Here is a 24,086-nt window from a genome sequence, read left to right on the forward strand (position 1 = left end):
TTTACTCAACAGTTTGGTTTATAAAAAAGGCCAGAAACTATGACAAGAACGAGAAACGTCGAGCGACTGTCCCGGGGCAGCTTTTTTATATAATAAATAAGTGCAAAAATGGTTGTTTTTGTAATGTCGGGTACTTTTGTTTTTGTTAATAAATTAATGTACCTATATTTCTCCTCGCTGATATCATTCTATCTTTTGACTGCTGTGTGAATAACAAAATTTCTTTGAAACACATCTTAGTATTTATGCTTGTCAGTGAAAGTGAAGTCTGTGAACATACTATATAATTTGATAGTCAAATACGTCCTTGAAAATGAAGCAATTTCAAACTGCTCTATATATATATGGTATAGTCAAGAATGCCAGAAATGATTATGTCTATTTTATTATCCACAAAACAAAAATAAGATTTAAAGGCAACACTTTATAACATTCGACTTAAAATTCATATTTTGTCTAATATGTTGTAACAAAGAAATATTATGCTTATTGTATAACGCAACATAAGCTGTAGACTATAATCATCTTTATGTTTTTCATAAAATCATATAGAACATAACTCTGAATATACATAACAAATATCTAATATAATAAAAATTAAATAAGTGGTTTTGAATTTATAATAAAAAATATTGTAGAATATTTAAAAACTGAAAATAATTTTAAATTTTTTATAGAAATAATGTATTTTTATTCCGTTGACATGTATACATATATTTGAATTCAATACTTACTGATAGTACTTTATGGCCTAAAATTATATGCATTTTATGAACATTTAATGTATACATGCGTGGTTTTTATATATATATATATATATATATATATATATATATATATATATATATATATATATATATATATATATATATATATATATATATATATATATATATATATATGGACATGATAGTGTATGCTATTCATTCAATTATATAGAATGTCTTTAACTTACTAACTTGGGTTGTATTTATTGTATACATCACAATGCACATTGTCTACAGACGAAATAATAGCATTTGTTTTTACATTAAAGTAAGTAAATAACTGACTAAAATATTGTTGTTGGCACTTAAACAGAAGTTTTACACATTTTAAACCTGATATCGAAAACATCTTAAGACAATTTAAGGAAAATGTTTATAACAATAAAACAAAAAGAAAATACAGGAATATATATATTTCAAACATTATATCATAAATTTCACCAGAACACTCATACATATCATACAAGACATTTAACACCTATGCGTAACAGAAAGATATACAGTGAACTCGTTATTCCTTGAAGTTGCTTGACTCGAATTTCTTGCTTGCTTGCTTGAAGTTCCATCAAAGGACCAATATTAAATTGATATATATTCATATAATTTTTACGAAATTTACATTTTGGATGGTTCGACTATGTTTTTCACACCCCAATTTATAGTTATAAATAATTTAGTTTTGTGTTTGCCTCGAGTTTGTATCTAGCCATTATTAAGTGTAATACAATTGACGCGTGACATGTGTTAAAAATATGCAAATGATAAAACAACTTTTACAATTTAAATAAAGTAATAATAATAAAAAAGTTTTATGTTCGTAAATAACGAGTATAGATATCTTAATAACTCTTAATAGGAAATCTTATAAAACAACAGATGGATTACTGCCATTACATGTTAAAACATATGTTTTGAAAACTCCGTTTTGCTCTAAGTCTCGATATCATGAAGTTTCATAGCTGGTCCCATTGACATCATTCCATCAAGAACAAATGCAATCAAATAATGTTGATGAAACAAGTAGATAAGACAATACACTATTTGCAAAAATTCTGGGAACAGATGTCCATCAAATAACTATAAAATTATTGACATGATTTTTTTGGTGAACATTGTGTTTAATTATACACTGATAATGTTACAGCATAGCATATATCTCAATGAAATGTTGTCTATTTGATGTCCAGAATTCTTGACGGCAAAACACAAACAATGTATGCTATATGAACAATTTAACACACACCTCTACACCATTCAATGTTGCTGCATATGTGTAATTGTATACTTTGATTAACAAAGTTGAACAGTTTTAAAAGTACAGTTCATGTGTAACTTCACCCGATTGCAGCAGACTTGGGTTGAACTTGTGAAACTGGTATTTGTCTGTTGTCCGTCTACAATTCCTTCCAATGACCCCCCTGCCTATGCCACCAGGGCAAATATTCACAAATGTTCATAGGAAAAATCTAAAGAAATCAATTAAATTCATGCAATTCCCTCTCTGTAGTTGTTGCAATCTGGTTGGCTATATTATTTCGGGGTAATTTTAGAATGTATTTTTTTGTAACAAGTCACTTTTACTACGTTGTGAAAATGATTTACTGTTTTGTGAGCAGTAAACATCAGATTTTTTATTGAGAACTTGATTTGAAATTTTCCCCTAGGAACAACTTAAGTTTTCCCTAACAAGCTTTGTGAACATTGGCCCATGTATATTTTAAAGAAGATCCACATAAATTAGGCGTAATACTCTCTGAAATATAATACAAACAGAAATGTGTAACTACGCATACATTTATGCGTGTTACATGTACCTTTTGTTTATGGGGCAATACAATTATTAATAAGGCACACACACACAATTCACAATAATTAATATAACATAATGCATTGAAATTTTATTTATGTAAGTACCTTGTGTAAAAACCATGATGCTGTCATTGTTCCACATTCCCACAATTAGTGCGCCATATTGATTTCTGTAGCAGGCAGATGCTGGGCTTTTGACACCATCTTCGCCTGTCACCACAGTTGCCAGTGTCGCTAGATATTTACCATTATCGTTCACCCGGACGATTGCGTTTGGGTCTGACATACCTCCACACACCAGAATTTGTCCATTGTCTGTAACATGCAGACCAGATGGGACAGGTTGGGCTAATTCAAGATTCCTCTTCAGGACATGGATGTTCTTTTCCGAGATCAATGTGCCATCACTGGCGATTGTGACTAGCAGGTTATATTCCTCATTTGTCAAATATATCCTGTCTCCATTTGGATTGACTGCACATGCCATGACGGTTCCTGTAATTACAACAACAAGAACGTGTTTCATAATAATACAGTAAACTCATATTATAAGCATGTTGTAGCTTTATATCACATACATCAATTTTGAGTTCAAGTCCTTGGTCAGATACAGCTATGACTTGACACATTTGACAACGCTTATAGCAATATTGTTTTCACAGCAATATTGTTTTCACAACCTAAGCACCAACATTTCTATTTAATATTATAATATTAAGAAACGTAACGATGTAAAAAAAAAGACATTTCATAAATAGATGGCTTGAAACACAATTGGTTAAAGTGGGCGTTATGGTGATTGATCCTACCCATAACTGATTTGTTATGGTTTTCAAAGCAATGACTTGAATACAATGTAGTAATTTAAGAATTGAATTTATGTTCTATCAACATTTCCATTCTAATAGATGCACTTTCTGAAATTAAAAACATGTTAAATGACATGTGATAATAATCCTGCAAATATAATTGTAAAAAAATGGTTGCATATTCACTGCACATATATTTAGTTCAATGTCACATGTATCCTGATCTGTGTTGCGTTTTCTTATATATGTACACGCATGCATGTGTCTCTGAGATACCTATTTCAGGCTGTCATCGTATTTTGATTTAGTTATATAAAGTTTACGGTCCCCTTAATATTGTTACATATGTTGAATGTCTACAAAAAGTTTACATTGATAATGTTAATCAATTTTAAAATGGAAGATTCAACCAAATGTTTAGCTAATGAACTTAATGTTTATATTTTCAAATGTGCGTCGTCGACACGCTATCAGTAACATGTTTTGATTGAGCTTCATGAAATTTGGTGAGAACATTTGCCCAAATCATGTGAAGTATGCTTTTAAAACTGGGTCATTTGGTGTCAATACATGTGTCCTAGTTCAAATCATTTTCTCGTAATAACACAAACTTTACAGTAATATTGTGTTAGTTAACAAAAAATGAAAGTGTTACCCTTTTTTATAGCCAATTGGGTCCCCATACATCTTCCGCACAATTCTCCCCTCCACAGAGTAGAGATACAGTGCGTTACCGGATGTAATGTACAAGTTGCCTTCGTGGTGGGCTATACCTTTACACTCATGTTTGTGCTTAAGTTTCCTTTCGATAACCAACTGGTCATTTTTCACTCGGATGAAACAAAAGAAATTTTTCCGAAATAATTTGTTTTCAGCATGTACAGCAATGGCCGCCTGGTCGGTGTCAATACTGCATATGCATAGTGGCTTACCAGGCAAGTCGCAGTGGCCCACCACTCTGTAAAACTGATCCAAAAGCTTCACCTTCTTATTGTTAAAGTCAGTAAGGAGGAATTCACCTGAAGCTGTCTCGCAGATACCTGTGATATTGCATAGATATGAATCATTTTCCATTATAACTGAATATTCTATTCCCTCAAAGTTGTTTTCAGTTGGAACAGAAGCAAGGTCTGGCCTGTTCACGTCATTTGTTTGATATTGAGAGTCAGGGTCAGGCTTGTTGGCTGAACTTGATGCTGGATTGAAAACCAGTTCTGGCTTGTTTACATAACTTTCTTGTAGTGCTGAGTAACTTGCATCTTGTTCTGTGCTATTCTTAGTTTATGGTTGCATTATTTTGCTTACTTTTCCTAATCCACACAGAGTTGACAAAAGTTCTGTGATACTTGTATCAGGTTTGAATTCTATTGTAAACGCCTTTTTGCAGTCAGTCCGTGTAGCATTGATTCTGCCTTAAATGACTCATCACGACAATTACTGTACATAATACATTGTAAGGTGTCGCTGTTGTTTTCCATAATTTGCATATTATTGTCTGAATGATTCATGTCCTCAATGACCTGTTTACAGACAAGGATGTCTTCTTGAACAGATGTCTTTACAGCCAAAAGTAAAGTATCTAACAAAGAGACTGTATTCATCTCCACTGTATCTAAATATTCATTGATTTCCTCTCGTAAATTGTGGATTTCTTCCAGAATTGTGTTGTATGTTTTTTCAAGTGACTGTATACTTTCCTCTAAGTCTTCTTTCTTTTGTATACATTTCTCACGTAAAGTATCAAGTTTTGTTTTCAACTGATGAACATATCCACGTTGGCGAAGAAACTTTATTCCATCAGCAACCCGTTCACAGCACATACAGTATCTGTTAAAATAAAAAGGTTTAGACATTGCATTCTGACAAGCCTTTTTGAAAAACGGCAGTATTATTGGAACAACCAGTGAACTGGCGGTTGTTTAAGGTACAACTGGAAAATATGTTTGGAGTATATTTTGTTCAGCATGGATTGATTATCAAATTACTTGATAGTGATTGGTATGATGAGACAGAGTCTCTCGTGCAAGAACAGTTCCCTAGTTCGAAGGTTAAGGTAATAATTAAGGGTCAAATGTCAAATCCCAACAGTTTTTTCAGAGTGTTACTTTGTCCAGCATGGGTGGATTCTAAAGTTACTTTAGAGAATTGATAAGCATGATGGGTTAAATGTTCGCACTTAAAACAAGTGCCCTCCTTTCAGAGGTCAGATGTTATAAATATGATGGACATAAAAAGCTTTGTTTTGAGGTTATTTTTATAGAATGATATTGGGATATATTGTTTTGCGAAGTCATTGCTCTGGTTGGGATTCAAACCAGGGACCAGCGATCGCTAGCATGCGTCCATCCCTACAGCTGAGTCCACATGAACACGTAAAGTGTTTATTAAAATTTTGCTGAATTATGAAAATGGGCTATGCTATACATAAAGTACTTACTTACAGATGCTCTCGTCACTGCAGGCAAAGCACATGAGTTTTTGTTTGTCCGTACAGAACAGTTCCAGTTTCTGACCATAGTGGTCCGGACATTCATCTCATAAATATTTTTTTCCCTCTGCGACCGGCCACTTGGCGGAGTCTTCTTTTCCAAACGCAGTGTTTTTTGTACATGTTATTATGGTGTTTCAAACAAGTGTTACAGAAAAGCTTTGAACAGTTTTCACAGTAGAATTCAGCCTCATTATTTATCCGATTCTCATTACAAATATCACACGGATAGTCATGGATGAGATCTGATCCCTTGTAAACTGATCCATCAAAATCGTACGCCATCGCCATAATAAAATTGTTGAACAATTTCCGGTCAGTAAATGATATTAATGTTAATGTTTTCAACTCTCCGCATTGAGCTATTGACTTCAACTGCAACTATTCCGTAGTTGATAATTTGTGTAAACTTGATTTTGAATGATACTTGTCATATCTCTGTTCAGGTGATCTGAACATTGGACTCAGCATGTTGGCTTTTTTTTAACTGATAAACTTCAATTATCAAATGTTCCGATGAACAAACAATTAAAGACGTTTTCTCGCACCAAATCTGACAAAAAATGTTTTTTATGGTATAACTGGGACACAAGGACCTTTGATCGGTTGAGAGGCACAACAATGGAAACCAATTAGAAAAAAGTTTTTATCTGAAGCATAATGGGGCGGATTTTTTTGTCAACAATTTGATTATTGACAGGTTTTAAAAATGAACGACGTAAACTCGTCTGTATTCATTCAATGTTTTTACAAAAAATATAAAACATAACACAGAACACAACTTAACAGTATCTTTGTAAAGGACCACAATCAAAATACCAAATATCAATGTTGTGTGCTCTGTGGTTTCAGAGTCTTTTGTTTTAATTGTTGTGCTTTTTAATACGATTTTATATTCCACGTCCACACTTCACGCAGGGTCTATTTTGTTCACAGTGACGCATTACACCTGTTGTACTTGGTTTTCCAAAAACAATATGTTAAAGGTATTTCTTTATTTAAGTCTATACAAATCTTGAACCCTGGGGCATGGAAGATTTAACCCGAGGGGAAGGATTTGAATTTCATAACAGAGTGTTAAATGCTTGCAGTCAGTCTATGCCTGTCGTCCATCATCGGTTGCATAAATCGTGCATTTGCGCCACCTCCTGTTCCTAGCGCCATTTTATTGGCATTGGCGCCATCTCTTTTGGAAGAATGCAACATTATCTATGATATAATCAAGACATTGTTTTGTGAATGCAGCAACTTGCATATGTTGAAAAAAAAAATCGTTTTTGCCTTAAGCGATTTAATTGGATGGATAGTTGCTCATCAAACAGGCAAAACAAATTCGATTTGCTTTTAAAAACTCGACAATGTCAAATCTTATACAGGTCCTCACGTTTCCATTACATCTACGCACTACATTATCTGATTTTTAAACGATGCCTAATATGTTGAAAAAAATATATAATCTATCCCCCCCCCCTGTAGAATTCTCGGTTTATTTAAACGCCACCTCGGAAGTATCATTGGCTCGTTTATTAATGCATCTAAAAAAACAGGTGGCGCCCATGATTAACGGCCTTGTACTCGGTGGATGTTAGTCAAATATTTGCGGCTTAATGATCTTTATGTGTAGTGCACATTTATTTGCATAAATTAAATATGGCAACAAATGTAACAATAAGATAGATCTAATTCACGTTTGTGTAAAAATAAATAGTATATGTATATATTATACACTATGGAAAAATCCCCCATTAGTTAAAGCAGATTCCTTCATATGACATGAAAACACACGAATAAGAGTGTCTTTTTTTGCGTCACATTGTCTGTCATGAATTTTACGAAAACAGTCATCAATGTTGACTTATATTTCCATTTTATGATAGTTCATTAATTTTCCATAACATTCCTTGTTCAAATTCGTGTGTTGTTTAAAATTGTGAAAACTAAATGTTGAATTAAATCGTAAACTCTCGCTTTAAAGATTAATAGAACATCTCATCGAACATGGATGAACTCTTTTCTATATGAAATTTCACCTCTTATCGTAAATTTTACCTTTAAACCTTCAAGCCATTGTGTACAAACCGGTCTTATTGACCTGTGTCCTAACGTGAAAGGAATTGTGGGTAGCATCTCTTTTACGAATGAAAAGTGAAAGCGAAAGTTGGTCAGGTAATCGTGCTTCTGATAATAGCTATCAGTCTTAATAGAGATTCAAAATCACAATCAAACATAATTAAATAATATTTCTTAAAACAACATTCCGTTTTAAACATATTATAAAATACGATTTTCTTTCATCATTAACATTTTCATTCCTACGCAGAACTAATTTGGCGGAAGCATCATTCCCCAAACCAGGGGAATATGATGCGTCTTCGTATAGAGGTGACAATAACGTAGTGACGTCACCATCTATGTATAGAATGCCTTCAAGTCTGATCCAGGTGGCTAGCATACCATCTCATTTTATAAACCTCCTACAAGCAGATCTCCTCTAGCATGGTATGTCGAGATACCGTTAGAGCTTTACAGATTTCCCACCTCATGTACTTATTTGAAATTCACATCACAAGCAGATCTCCTCTTTCATATTAATGATTTAAAGCTTCATGAACATATACCAAGGGGTTCAGAGAGGCATTTTAAGGATAAGTCTGTGATCAACGTACACACGATTACAAATGCCTATACATTGATAGTGTGTGATAGTGCTTTATGAAAAGATATTGATTTAAACAACCATAACTCTATTTCAAAATGTCCAAATCAAAATCAAGCGTAATCCATATTCACTATCTTGCTAATACTGTAAACTTCCTGTCTACAAATAGCTATCTATTTCAATAAACGATCAATTGTTAGCGCACATGCAGAGACATATTTTTTTATATAAAATAATGAACATTGCAGCAAAGTGACGTGTGTCTGATTAAGATTTATTATTAACAGGTATATTTGACAAAACATTGGAATAAAGATTGTTCACCAAAAAATAATGGACAACAGTATCATATATAGATTCTTAACAGTAAATTGATTTTTCTTAAATACTGATGAAAAAATAAAAGAAAAGACGATGTGCTCAGTATATGATTATCATAAATTTAAATGTGACATACCTTTATCTTTGAGTGAAGGGATACAAGTGTCAAACCGGATGCATATTCTGAACATTTTAGGGAGGTCATTGTTAAATTGAGTGATGAATTAAAATAATACTGCTAAGACAAGCTGATCGAAACTTGATAATCTTTGATATTTGACCTATTAATGTGAACTAGACATTTGAACAAATGACAATCATGGGCACGTATCATGCCCATCTCAATTTCAGAAAATTGTTAATTTATTTTAAATTCCCTTATGGTTTACAAAGTGACAGCCATAATCAGCTTATTATTCCTATGTTTTTATGTTTACCTCTTAGTGTGGCCAGGTGACATGGGTCGTACACTTAGCACACTGACTCCAAATGGTAAACCATTTAAAATTCCCTAATGAGTTATAAAGTAACATTGAAAACCAGCTGTACTGCAAAAAGTATTCAACTGACCTTTAAACTTTGATCTCGAAAACAAATATATTTGTCTTACACAAAACATGGTGCTTCCACATGGTTAACTTTTGTTATTTTTAAATTGACTGATCAATATAAAACGCTGACAAGTTTTGTGTGTGCCAACAAGTGTTTTAAGGGAATATATGGTATCATTCTGCAAAAGGAAGTAAACACGATATTTTTTTAAGTCTGAAGATTGTTCACAAATACCTGAGCTGTTCAATGTGACAAAAATGGCGTCCGATTTTGAGGCATCTATTTCCAAAGGATCTGATTTAATCTATGACATTGTGTGACATTTGTGTGGAAAATGAGATAAACACACAGGCGGACATGAACTGTGAGAAATGTTCAAAGTTCTATTGAAGCAGCTGTATGCAACACCACAATCAGCCCTTTAAAAAGCACACTGTATTTGGGAGAGAATATCTGGAGAAGTGGCCAGTTACCAAGGCAGCAGAAGATCGAATAGAACTGTGTAGGGAACACAAGGGCAGAAAAATGGAAGTGTTCTGCGAGGAGTTGATGTGCACAGTCTGTCATCTACAGAATCACAAGTAAGTAAACTCACCCCAGGAAACCCGATACCTTATGAGCAGCGTAATACCATTCTAGCAGCGTTGTGTATTTTAGCATGAACTTACATAGGGAAAATAATTGGATAAATTAAAAAAAAAAGTCCAATATGAAACAACTGTGTATTAACATTTATTACAAAGGTATTGGCCTTCATGTAGAAAAAATCCTGACAAAGTTTCTTAAAAAAATGAGCTAAATGTGGCTACCTGAAGTAGAATATCGGGCAAAAATGGGCCATGTTGAGGCATTTAGGGGAGTAAAACTGCTTTAATTTGCAAGCCCCTACAATAATTAAAGGATTTATACAAACTTACACATGTCTGCCATAACCTCCCAGCAAAGGTTTAATGACCATGTTGGGAAAACATGGCTACCATATGGAGAAGACCGGGAAACCTTATATGAGCAGCGACTTTATAATTCTTTTTCGTGACAAAAAACTTATTTTCAGCCATTTTGTTGCAATTTCTTTTCTTTGTAGTGGCCAATAATAAGTGTATGTGGGCACATATGCATACGAATGTACTTTAAATGCTTTATAATACATTGTATGATGCTTGTTGCATTTCATTGAACATCATTTCAGAAACTTGAATCCTTTGTCTGATATATAATGTGGTTATACTATGTCCACTTTTAATAGATATGTAAAGCTGATAGTTTTATCTTAATTACTAACTCGTTTGCCAGTCTGTGCTAAAATTACAATGCATCACCATGCAAGTGTTGCCCCCCACATTATTATACCCCCACAAGCTGTGTTTGGGGCTATATAGGAATCAGTTTGTCCCGCCCGTCCCTGTCCCAGTACGTCACGTCCGTCCCAATTTTTTGTCCGTCTGTCCGTTCCGGTTTATTTTCATGAAATAACTTTTGAACAAATGAACATACAACCTTCAAACTTCATATGTTGATGCACCCTTATGAGCTTTATATATACACTGCATCGTCTTTTAGGTCACTATGTCAAAGGTCAAGGTCACTGTGATCTCTTATAGAAATCTGTAGCATAGGCTCCAGCATTAAATTGCTACCACCTACAGCCTTCAAATTTCACGTGTAAATGCACCTTGATGACTTTCACACGTCACGCCCTGTTTTAGGTCACTAGGTCAAAGGTCAATGTGATCTCTTATAGAAAACTTCATCATTGACTGTATAATGGAAGTGCTTCCACATACAGCCTTCAAAATTCATATGTTGATGCACCTCTATGCTATGCATGAGTCCATGTAATACAAGGATTGCTACCTCTCCCTATTTCAACATTTCAAAAAATGAATTTTAAACGGGTATCCATAAATTGTTGACTAACGTGTTTCCCATTTTCCGATACAACTCGCTCACAGTGTCTATCAACTGTTAAACTTATTGACATCCGTATCCCAAAATTATGACTTTTGTCAATTGAGATACATATATAAAATGTATAAGAAACTAGTCAATTAAACACCTGTTACAGAAACAATCTGAAAAAACAGCTATCTCTCTACACCACCCATTTCCTATCTATGGCAGGTTGAAAAAAGTCCTTAATTTTTCGGTAATAAAGTAATGACAAGTTTTTGGAGGCTCTTAAAAAGTGAATCAATGAGTAAGGATTGCGATCATCACTTCCACCTACTTTAAAACTGTGACTAATAATAGTTTTTTGTTTAATAACTGATAAAAGAAAAAAATCTATACCTTATGCAGATACAAAGTCTAAGTGTCTATTTCAATTGATATGGATTCTTTTTAAAATTTGCGCAAAATTAATTTGCAATTCAATCTTTTCAGATACCGTAACTAACAGTCACCATTTTTTTTACAAATTCAATGACATTGCAAAAAATGTCTTAAAAATTACCAATATATTCCAAAATCTGAATAAACTTTTGTCCAAATAAAATCAGTGATTGCTTACAAGTTGTCTCAAGGTTTTAGTCGTACTGAAGCCATGGAAACCAAAGGCCATACACACAAGAATTAATTTAAAAGAGATGAAAGTTGAATAATTTATTAAAAAGATTTGATCATTCAAAGTTATGTTTACTAAAGTTAACAGTAAATTTTGCAAACAATAAAACACAACATAATTAAAAATGCATTTTTTTTCAATCTCTTAGCAATTCAGATATAATAATTATTCAATGGCAATAACAATTTATAACAAATTCAAAATAGATCCCATAATTTAGTACCTACATAGACAGACATACATTTCTCTGTTTTGTTCAATTTTTAATAAATCGTTCAATTAATTTTACAAATTGTTATCATAAAACTTATCAAACAACAAAACATTCAGGAATCATAAATATAACAGAGTTAGTTACATGACAATGATTAAAACTTTGTGGTTACCATGGTAACCATTTTAAAATTAATAAATGCATGCACTTATTTTAAGCCGCTTTTGTGGAGTGGAATATAAATTATTAAAAGTGCATAATAAAGTGAGTATAGGTAAAATGTATTCTACATTCAAACATATTATATCAACATGAGTGCTATAGTTACTCTAAAATCTATCATTATCATTGCACAATATCAAAGACTGCTCGTGATTGTTAAATTGTTACAGCAACTAGCTGTAAAATGAGCTTTTATTGGTCGCATATTGGTTGCCAACTTGCATTGTTACATCTGAAAGTGGAATAGGCAGTCAGGAATAGTTGCTTATGCACAGTGTTCCATTTCATCGTCTTAATATATCACAGGCATTGAGCAGAGATGCTTAGTGTTTGCTGGTGGTGTGGTATTAATAACTTATCAAACTTCTTCTCAAGAAGGTCATGTATTCCTTGAAATCTTCATGATCTTCTGCACAGAGACCCGGTCTGGCTTTTAATCTTCCAGCTGGCTTGTCTGATGTTATTTTGTGCTTGAACAAAAATAAGATGTAATCAATAGTCATGAAGTTAAGCAAATTAAATTCATTATACTTTATCTATTGGCAACATAAATATCGCATTTAACTAATGCAGCGACAGACAATGATTGTAGGAGAATTTCCAGATAGGTAATTTCTCCAAAACAAAATGTTATTTTATTATAGACAAATTTAGGAATGAAATATCTAAAACAAATATATGCATTAATACCAGATTGAATTTTTCATTCAACCATAAGACAATTTTGACGAACTTCATTTATCAAATTAAACTGTAAACAAAATATCACAGGAACTTCGAAAGGTCATGGTAGCCAATTTTACTTTCGTTTTCGTTTGAAAATATGTTGTTGTTTTTGTGTTTATTTGGTACATTTAACCATAAAAAGTAAAGTTGATTAAAGTAATAAAACTTACCTTGCTCACAAACTAGTTAAATCCAAATATTATTAATAGCATCAAGCTAAAATCGGTATCAACATCAGGCCCGTAGCCAGGGTTTTCAAAAGGGGGTGCGATTTTCATATCAACGATTGTTATTGAGCCACGAAGTGGCGAAAGGGGTAAGTGCGGGAGCGGGTGTACCCTTCCTGCAGGCGGGGTGTTTAAGGGTCCTCCCCCATGACATTTTTAAAAAGGAAATATGAAATCCTGCATTCTGGTGACTTTTTATCTGTATTTAGAGACTGAAGTTATAGAGCATTTTTATATGAAATTTCACTTTCATTGACAATAGTCAGTGAAAATCAGGTAATTTTTATTTACAATTATAGTTTTCATATCTTTCGGACAGTTTAAAGTTGACTCAGTGGATAAACAGTATAATGTTTTCTAATTAAATAAATAAAAAAATATTACTATTGAAAATACATTTTTTCATTAAACTAGAAAACACTATACAGTACTGATATGAAAATCATCCTTTAACTTTTAATCTATGAATGAATACAATATTAAAAATAATTCTTAGTTAACTATTTAAGCGAACCAACCAGTAACCTTTAACCTTCGTGAGGACTGCTGAGATCTTCTTACATTTTGCTGTTAAAACTTCTATTGATTTCAACCATTCTACGGTTAAAAGTTGTGAATAAAAATCAGGCGCTATCCTGGAAATGACTTCATCGAGAAATTAATTATATGGTGACATGTCGGTAGCCTATTGAATTCAACATTATTGTAGCGCTTAAATACGAAGACTTGACCTGGATTTCGGGAAAATATAAATAACCGTTCTTGCGTCGAATAAAGTTGGGTGCAACTTATAGTACATTTTTTTACTCGTCATAAAAAGTTGGGTGCGAACGCACCCAACGCACCCCCTCCCCCTGGCTACGGGTATGAGTTACATGTGTTGAAGACTTGTTTGTGTCTATAAACTAACCGTGGCAAAATTCGTTAAAAGGGGAGCAACAAGTCAGCTCATTGAAATTAAAAGGTCAAAATCAACTATTTGTTTGATAGACAATTCCTTCGATTATGGTCAGTCTGTGCCGATTTTATATTACTTAAATACGCTAAACAGTAAAATCACAGAAAACATTAGGCAATCTAAACAAAAATAAGCGCAAGTTTAGCTACGTCATTTCAAATGAGTTTTTCTCATTATGACGTCACAATTAAATATTATGCATACAACCCGTACATACACTTATTAAAACATCATTCTATGTACCTAACCAATTAATTTATGTAACAAAGCAGTCAAGTCTTTCTTTATGTTTTTCAAAATAGTGTTGGTAAAAAGAAATAAAACTGGAGCATATTGAAAAGTCACTATTAATAATATACAAGGAATTAAAAGTACAGTTGTATGCATATGTGCCCACATACACTTACTATGGCCTCTACAAAGCAAAACAATTGCAACAAAATGGTTGAAAATTAGGGGTTTTGTCACGAAAAAGAATGATAAAGTCGCTGTTCACATAAGGTTTTCTGGTCTTCTCCTGATGGTATCCATGTTTTCCCAACATGGTCATTAAAAACGCAAATTTCTCCACAAGAAATAGATTTCTGGAGAAACCCTGCTGAGAGGTTAGGGCAGACATGTGTAAGTTTGTATAACTCCTTTAATTATTGTATTTGCTTGCAAATTAAAGCAGTTTTTCTCCCCTAAATGCCAGAACATTGCCCATTTTTCCCGATCTTCTACTTCAGGGAGCAACATTTCGCTCATTTTTCAAGAACATTTGTCAGGATTTTTTCTAGATATAGGCCAATACCTTAATTATCAATGTTAATACACAGTTGTTTCAAATTGGACGGTGAAAATGTTTAACATTTACGATGTACATACCTTATATAAGTTCATGCTAAAATACACAACGCTGCTTACAAGGTATCGGGTTTCCCTGGGTGCAACTGACACTATCTAATGAAGGTTCCCCAAATCATCTATAAATTATTCTGCAATATTATAGAATCCAGGCATTTGGACATCACGTTTTCATATGCAGCAGTAAACAAGTTTTTAACAAGTGACTTTTGTTTGTGATGGTTTTTATAATAAATGAATTGAATTTTTTTCCCTAACGATTAAATGGGGATGAGCTTGATTTATTCACGGCAAATCCCGAATCCATCTGTTAAGTTCAACAATGTAAATAAAATTGATATGATTTTAGAATGTGAGAAATTTAATAAATAATTGCTTTATTTTTCATTTATATCTGAAAATTATGATTGCTCTTTAACTATATCTCCCCCACCATTGAGAAGCAAAATATCTCCCCCACCATTGAGAAGCAAAATATCTCCCCCACCATTGAGAAGCAAAATATCTCCCCCACCATTGAGAAGCAAAATATCTCCCCCACCATTGAGAAGCAAAATATCTCCCCCACCATTGAGAAGCAAAATATCTCCCCCACCATTGAGAAGCAAAATATCAATAGAAAGTAAATAAAAAATAATTAAAAAAAAATGTCAGTCAGTCAGGAGTATAAAAGTGTAGAAATTAAACTACCAGTGCAAAGCATGAGTTATTTGATAACACATCTATACTCTAGACCGTTGGCTATTTGACAATAAACTATGAAAGAAAATATATAAGTTCAATTTCGATCTGATTGGTATAATCCCGTATTATTCTGTATTCACATAGAGAATGTCTGAGAACTATGTCTATTTTGTCCATCTTCCTACAACATGCATTCACCCGCGAGTATCAGTGATGTCAACTGACATTAAGAAAACAGTATGGCGTCATTTTCATTCCTACAAATTAAGCAGATGATGTCAAATAAATTGATTAAAATCAAACAAGCAATATAAAATATGTTAAGTTGATACCTACTTGAATGTAACTTGCAAACAAACAAATGTAAGATAAAAAGTTTATTAACGTTTATGTTTTGTGTTAATGTAGATACCATATATTGGGTGTATAGTGCAGTATGCTGTAAAAAATCACATTTGAAATAATTATAATTTAGCAAAGTTTATGAACGTTTGTTTCACTGCTCATTTCCACAGAATGAATTTTGAAACATAAGTCTCCGTCCATGTTTAAAGAAGAATAACACACACGTGATTTCCTTCTTTGTCTATAATTAACAATCTGCATGTCGAGTTAGTATTAACATTGATAAATAGGTACTATTTATGGATTATAAGTAAAGATATGTTTTATACTTTGGCTAAATGTGATTTAAGAAACACCCACTAACAAAAAGGCTGTTTAAACATATATCAAGAATTATTAGGATAACACCTGCAGTAAAACGACTCCACTGACAATAATATCAAACATAATAATATAAGGGACATGCAGGGCTCACGCTGCTGCCAGACATTATGGCCAATGGCGATTATTTTATCCAACTGGCTTTCATTTCTTTAAATTTTCTAAAACAAATGACGATTATTTTATCCGCCGACATAAAAAAATTACCTCTAAAAGTATTACGACAAGTGCGAAACGCTTGTAAATCGGGCCTGCACAGCAGGAAATATCGATATTAACGAGATTACTGTGTACACATTCGACCCCGTGTATTGTCACGCGTCACTTAACTTCTGCGACATCTTTGCCTAGAGCGTTTTTCTCAATCAGTGTCCGACAAAAGTGATATATCTCGGAATACTTCTTTAATCTCCCCATGCTTTACAAATTATCAGTAACTGTCAGATCATCGGTATTTTTTCGCAAATAATTATTTAATCGTCATTGATGAAAATCGCCGCGAATATTGTCGGCTAGTTTTGTTTTTCACATTTTTTTTCGCAATTAGATTACGATGAAAATTGCTTGATGAATTAATTATTTAATAGCCATCAACTGATTATCCCCGTAGTTACTGCTGTTTGTCGTCTGCTTCAACATTTCTTTATGTGTGATAATGATATATATATTTTTTGTAATTATTTGGTTTACGTTGCTCAAATAATACGGTAATTGCTTTAAAGTCAGCGGCCGCTAATTGTCATCTGCTTTAATGTATTTTATAATAAAGAAGCCGATTTTGTTATTTTCTGAAATTTAATGTGTTTTTGTTGCTCAAATTACTAATGAACGTTAAAAACATTCGACACTTCTCAAAGGTATAAAAACTTGAGATTTGCAACGTTGCAATTATTCACGTTTCAATATGGGTCGTCCCAAACAAAAGCTTTTGCCACTAAAAAGTGACAAAAAAGTTCGGAAATTGAGTGCATTTGGATTTAGTCGGGAATTAAGTGCAGAATGTAAAAAATGCGAAAATAATGAGAACATTAATAAGTAAAGTAATAAGGACATTGTGTCTCTGGAATCTTCAGCTCAAGTGCCTAAGTCTGTAAGACCAAATAAATCAGTGGTCAGAAAGTTTCGCCCCGAATGGCAACACAATCGCGATTGGTTAGTCTATGACCCCATTACAAAAGCAATGTTTTGCAAAATATGCCAAGAAACAAAAATGGACAATTCGTTTGTGTCTGGATGTACCAGTCTGATGTACATGACTGTGTATGTTTGCATGTACATGACTTTGTATGTTAAGCCATGATTATATTTTAGAAAATGACACACTGATATCATGCTTGTTTTTAAGTAAATATAACAAATGCATAGATATACATTTAATTAAACATACATAAAATGATATTCGTTTTTTTTTGCCTTCAGAACCGTTGTGCGGAAAAGCCCGCGTCTGTTTTGGCTTTTATTTTTTTTAAGAAAAAAATTATGGCTATTATTTTCTGAAGGCCATAGTGAGCACTGGACATGGGTAACACATTTTCAGATGTTAAAATTTGAATAAACACATATGTCAACGATTGTATAAAAACATTATTAAAACCAGTTGTAGAGAAATACTTGTTCAATACACAATAAAGGCTAGAGCTTAAAACGACTGATTTCTTTTTCAGGCCATGTCATCACGTGATACTCATTGCTGATAAAGTGAAAAGCCTTCGCCAGAAAGGAGATTTTCAATAACTTTCAGCAAATCTTGACTTATTACAAGGACAATTGTGGTGAAGAAAACTAAAATTGAGGGATATATGCAGTCTACTGCAAAAACCTTCAAGCAAATTCTGGAAGAAATAAATGCTTCGCAGAAGAACATCAATATTTATTTCGATCAAATGAAGAAAAATACCACCCAGGAGTTACAGTTAATAAAGACCACTGTCCAGCATAATGTCAAAACATGCAACGAGTTTATTGGAAACACACAATCTGTACAAGAAGAATGGGTGAAAGTTAAAGACAAAAGGGGCACTTCTTCTTTTATTAATGAACAAACAAGGCCTTAAGCATTGTTTTAAGGCAAGAGCAGCTTTAATTGAAATGCCAACAAATGTTGACGTGACATTGGCGTATATGCCAGAACCAATCATAAACAGAAGTCTGTCTGCTCTCTCAATGTTACAAAATATACACAGAGACAAACAGGAATCGCAAACTGAAAATAAAACAAATCCTGAAGAAACCCGAGGTATCGTCTCCATCTAGCCCACCTGCTACTGAACGCCAGTTAAGTGTAATAACCCAGCCAAGCCTGGTATTGGAGTCAGAATTATGTTTGACAGGCAAAACAGATATGGCAAGAAATTCAGCTTATCAGAGAACATTTAAATATCCGATTTTGGAACCAGATTGCAAGACAAGTCTAACTCATCACAAATAACCCGTAAAAATTATGAAAATATGGAGGGTAAGCTGGCTAATCTAAATAAAGACATCAGAGTAAACAGTAATCAGCAGTATATAGTTGACATGACTTATGACTCCTTCCCTTTCAGTATAACCAGCATTTGTGAGATTCTTCCGGAAAACTGGTCATCACTGACATGGTTAACAAGAAAATTATGTTGCTGGATCGGACATTCTGGGTGGAATCCCAACTTGGCTCGAATGATTCACTAAGGTCAATGTGTGGCGTTGACTCTAATCTAGTGGCTGTTGCTCTAGGAAATCATGGATGTTTTTTTTCATCAAACTCACCAATAGCAGTTTGGTACAAGACACGACATTTAGACTCAAACACCAGTACATGGTATTGCCCATCACCAGGGTAATCTGTATATAACATCCCAAACAAACCTGCACAAGTACAATATGGACGGAAGACTTGTGAGCAAGATTTATCAGGAGACATCCGGGACGTCGACATGTAATCAGTTTGTGTTTTGTTTAAAACTAAGTAGCTAATTGCTCTCTATGTTCTAGGTTCGTATGACATATTTTGTATATATGAAGGCTGCATTATAGCACTAGAAATGTTACTTCTACGCATCATTGTTGTATAAAACACTCAATAAATTATGTTATATTTTGTGACTTGCACTTCAAACCTACTTCCTTTTCATGAGCTTTAAAAATATAAAAATGGCCATCCAATAATAACTTTTCTTACATGAAGCATGTCATCTTCATTTCTCGTTTATTTACAGCAATATCATGTGCAGTTAGTCCAGATGGAGACCTGTCCTCTTCATTTCTCGTTTATTTACAGCAATATCCTGTGAAGTTAGTCCAGATGGAGACAGGATATATGTGGCAAACAGGATAAAGAACACGTTAGTCACCCTGTCCAGGGATGGCACGGTGATCTCCACACTGACTGACCCAGCGCTGGACTGGAGACTCCTAAGTGTGCCTCCAGGCCTCCATGTGACAGAAATGGGACAAGTCCTCGTGTGTGGACGCATGTCTCATACAGTCCTCCAGGTGGATAGAAACAGGACACGGAGGCTTACAGAGGTGGTTACCGAGAAAGATGATGTAAGGAAGCCAACTGCAGTTTTCTTCAGTTCACTTACAAACACACTTATCATGAGGATGGCGGAAAGTCATAAAGTACTGGTGTTCAAGACCACGTAATTTTGTGCTATTTTTATATTTGGAATTCGACGTGTGAAATATATCCATACTTGTACATTATTTTTTGCGAAGACTGATAAATGGACATTTTTTTATCTTAAGTTTGCTTTGAAAATAAAAATATACAATGCAGAAATTATATTTGATTTATAGTTGTTTACTGCGCAATAGGCCTGCATAGGAATTAAACCTCTGGGGTCATAGCATTAAATCAGAAGGTAAGGGATTTTTAATGACCAATATATAATTATATGCACAATTATATTGATTCTCAACTACTTTAATAAATATGTGTGCAAGTGACATGAGACATATATCTTATTGTGCTGTGTAAAGGTTTGGGATTTCATTCGTAAATGTAAGTTTTACACTTTTGATTTTTCCCTTTTACCCTGCTGATGTCCTTTCGGACTGCAGATATTTCTCTTTTGCAGTCCCGTTTTTGCCCTCTTACACTACTGCAGATTTTTCTCTTTTACACTGTTAATTTTGCCCTTTTACACCGCAATTATGCACCTTTTTTGCTTAACGTTTTGATGTATTTGTATCACCAACATTTATTAATTCCTGTGATGTTTTGCTTTCATATAAATGAAAAGAATTAGAAAGAATTCACCTTAAATTGTGTAACAGATTTCTACGAATAAGAAGCAATATGTATTTTGATGCAGTTTAAGATGACCTTTGCAGATATCCACATATACATTAGAACAATTAAATAATGGTTTTAAAGTATAGACAGTGATAGTTTTAAATTAAGGACTGTTAATAATGAGGCTCTTAAAGACTGCAATAGTGGAAAGAGAAATTGGGTAACAAATGTCAAACATGATAAAGGCTATACGCAAGTCTTCAGGAACAGTCGCATAGCTAGAAACAAAAACAGTGTATTCATATTTAATCCTGTGACGTTGAAGATGAATATCATTGTTATTATGATAGAAGGCAAAATAAATAAAATCTCATTATCTCAAGCAGCCATCAGTATATACATTATTGAGCCTTATGAGAACATGTACCTAAGAAGTAGTTTACTGTTGTTTATTAAACAAGCTCTTTTTAATCAAAACCGCCATATTGAATGTTGTTCAGAATCAAAGTGCAATTAACTGAATTGTTATGCTTCAAGGTTTGGTTGTTTATGTAATTGTTTGTTAGTTTTTATGTATAAAATTCTCATAATCAGAGAGCGTTTTTTAAAGGGACTTTTTCCCAGATTTTGGCATATTTTGAAGTTTGTCATTAAATGCTTTAATTTAGGAAGTACAAACGTTTTCAATACTGTGTTTTTTCCGATTAGTGTAAGTTTACGATGATGCCATGATTTAAAGCAGTTTTTAAAATTCTGTAATTTAGGTAGTATGTTTTAAGAACTGTATCCTTTTCATTATTTGTGAAAGTAATTCCTAACGTTGTGGCTTCATCGGATGTCCAATTAAATTTCATTTCTTTTTTATATTGAATATTACTTTGTTTTAATTTCCCTACTCGTAGTACAGTACATTTACTTTTGTTTAGTTGAAGACCCGATGTCATTCCGTAAAGGGTTAGCGACTCTATTAAGTTATGGAAAGAATCGTAATTGTCATTTAAAAAATAAGTTTCATCGTCCGCAAATAGGGATTGTTTGATTTCTTCGTCAGGTTCTAGTGATATGCCTTTTATGTGTTTATTTGATTGGATGTGATGTGATAGATACTCGATGCAAATAATAAATAGCGATGATGAGAGTGGACATCCTTGTCGAACCCCTCGTTCGATGTTAAGACTGTTTGAAAAGAAGCCATTGTTAATGATTATACTGTTAATATCGGTATAGAATAGTTAATTAAATCAATATATGTTTGAACAGTTCTCCCAAATCCACCAAATGAACGATATAAAATCAGCAATATTTAATTTCATTCGGGACGGTTAGCCTGATAAAATAAAAAGAACTCAGTTAATTCAATCTGTAGAAAATGGAGGTATCCAATTAACGAACATTGACTCATTCTTGAATGCAATCAAATGCAGCTGGGTTAAAAGATACCTAGATAATACCAATACGAGTAAATGGAAATTATTCTACCAGAAAATCCTAAAAAATATGGTGACTCCTTAATCTTTGAATGTAACATCAGCAATACTATCTTACATGAAATTGCAAACGAAAACATATTTCTGTCTGATGTTCTATCAGCGTGGAGTGATGTCAGTCATAACTTAGAAACCCAAACCAGCAGTAAATTTTTTTTATGGAACAATAAAGACATAACTTCAAACAATAAGACGTTTTTCTATAAAGACTGGTTTGAACGAAGCATTAAATATGTCGACCAATTATATGACTACAGAATTAAGGATTTCTACTCTTTTTATAATATATGCTACATATACGGAATACCTTCAAATAATTTTCTGAAGTACTACACACTAATCAAAAGCATACCCATACATATTAAATCTGAAATCAATACAAATAATACACCATGTACTCAAACAACATTTGTAGAAAACATACATGGAAAAAAACAAAACAAATAAAATATTTTACACACTACAAATTAAAAACCCTACAGAAAACTCCAAAATCCAAAATAAATGGCAAGTCCTTTTTGAAGAAAATGAACTTAATTGGAAACACATATTTTCCATGCCATATAAAGCAACTATTGAAAGCACATTGAGAAAGTTTCAATATAAATATATCCGTAGAATTATAGCTACAAATAAATATCTCTTTAAATGCAAATTATCTAACTCAAATCTGTGTGACTTCTGCAGTGAAAACATTGAAACTATAGAACATCTTTTTGGGGAGTGCAAACACATCCAGCCTATTTGGAATCAATTAATAGCTTTTCTTGAACAACATCAACTAAACTTTAAACTATCTTTCTTAAATGTAAGTTTCGGATTTAACTCATTGAAATCAATAGACTGTAATAAAATTGTGAATTTTATGGTTATATTGATGAAATATTTTATCTTAAACATGAAGTACAAAAAACAAGTACCAAATTTTAATTGCTTTGTCCATAGTCTTAAACTAAAAATCCAGATTGAGAAAGAAATTACCCTCAGTAATGACACATAACAAATCTTTGAACAAAAATGGAATCGGATTAAATTCTGATAATGTTTTGTCCACTTATATACATTTCACTCTAATGTTAGTTTATTTCTCTAAAATAGTTTTGTTTATTTTTTTTTTTCAATCTGTCAAGATCATTGTGAATATACAACAAAACACACAAGTCCAGTATGCTTTCTTCCGACTTTATACAACTCATCATTTTTCATAACTATTCCTCTGTTGTTCTTTACTTTTCTCTCTAAAAAAATAAATATATATTAGCATATCTTGTAAAACATGTCTGAATTTTATTGCTTTGTACAATCACTATGTTGTATGATCATATACATGTTTACATTGTATGTATAATATTGAATAAAAAAAATAATAATTTTGCTTTAAATTGATACATAAAAACATCAGAACTAAAGAGCTCCAATATAAAAACAAGAATAAAAGTAAAAAACAGGATTTTTTTAACCACACCAGGGCTCGAAGCACTGACCCATGGAGTAAAAGCCAAGCGCCGAAACCACACAGCCATTCGTCTTCACGCGTGTGTGTGTGTAAATCAAAGTTTATGTTAAAGTCAATCTACATGTAAGTAGATTGGCCTAGCAATACATGTCTATGCATAAAGTCATCACCTGCAGCATATATATGAAACCAAATTAAAACGGAAATAAATGATATTAAAAATGTAATAATAGCCTCAGTCTTGTTGTTTTTTTCACTTTAAATAAAAAATGTATTTACTAAGTTTGTATATACATTTTATTTAATTACTCTTAATATAATGTATTCACTTAGTTCGAATAAACAATGCATTCACT

At 32.9% G+C, this 24,086-nt stretch overlaps 3 protein-coding genes and 1 long non-coding RNA gene across 11 annotated transcripts in view; 1 reads left to right on the forward strand and 3 right to left on the reverse strand.

Moving 5' to 3' along the window:
* Positions 1 to 24,086, reverse strand: part of LOC127836879 (uncharacterized) — a 339,553-nt gene that overhangs the window by 230,870 nt on the left and 84,597 nt on the right. The gene's annotated exons all lie outside the window — the stretch shown is intronic.
* The window catches only part of LOC127836852 (probable serine/threonine-protein kinase tsuA), a 404,515-nt gene that overhangs the window by 143,411 nt on the left and 237,018 nt on the right, over positions 1 to 24,086 (reverse strand). The window lies entirely within an intron of this gene.
* On the reverse strand, positions 1,758 to 6,385 carry LOC127836877 (uncharacterized). The gene is made up of 4 exons (XM_052363524.1): positions 5,823 to 6,385; positions 4,318 to 5,212; positions 2,682 to 3,071; positions 1,758 to 2,520 (listed from the first exon to the last, which is right to left on the reverse strand). Exons 2-4 carry the CDS (start codon positions 4,457 to 4,459, stop codon positions 2,450 to 2,452), a joined length of 603 nt encoding a protein of 200 aa, XP_052219484.1. The 5' UTR covers positions 4,460 to 5,212; positions 5,823 to 6,385; the 3' UTR covers positions 1,758 to 2,449.
* LOC127836886 (uncharacterized) lies at positions 9,044 to 22,276 on the forward strand. Its single transcript, XR_008028981.1, has 3 exons — positions 9,044 to 9,986; positions 18,236 to 19,485; positions 19,828 to 22,276. It is a non-coding gene; the product is annotated as an uncharacterized LOC127836886 (long non-coding RNA).

Source organism: Dreissena polymorpha, chromosome 7 (assembly GCF_020536995.1).
Source record: "Dreissena polymorpha isolate Duluth1 chromosome 7, UMN_Dpol_1.0, whole genome shotgun sequence".
Classification (NCBI taxonomy): Eukaryota; Metazoa; Mollusca; class Bivalvia; order Myida; family Dreissenidae; genus Dreissena; species Dreissena polymorpha.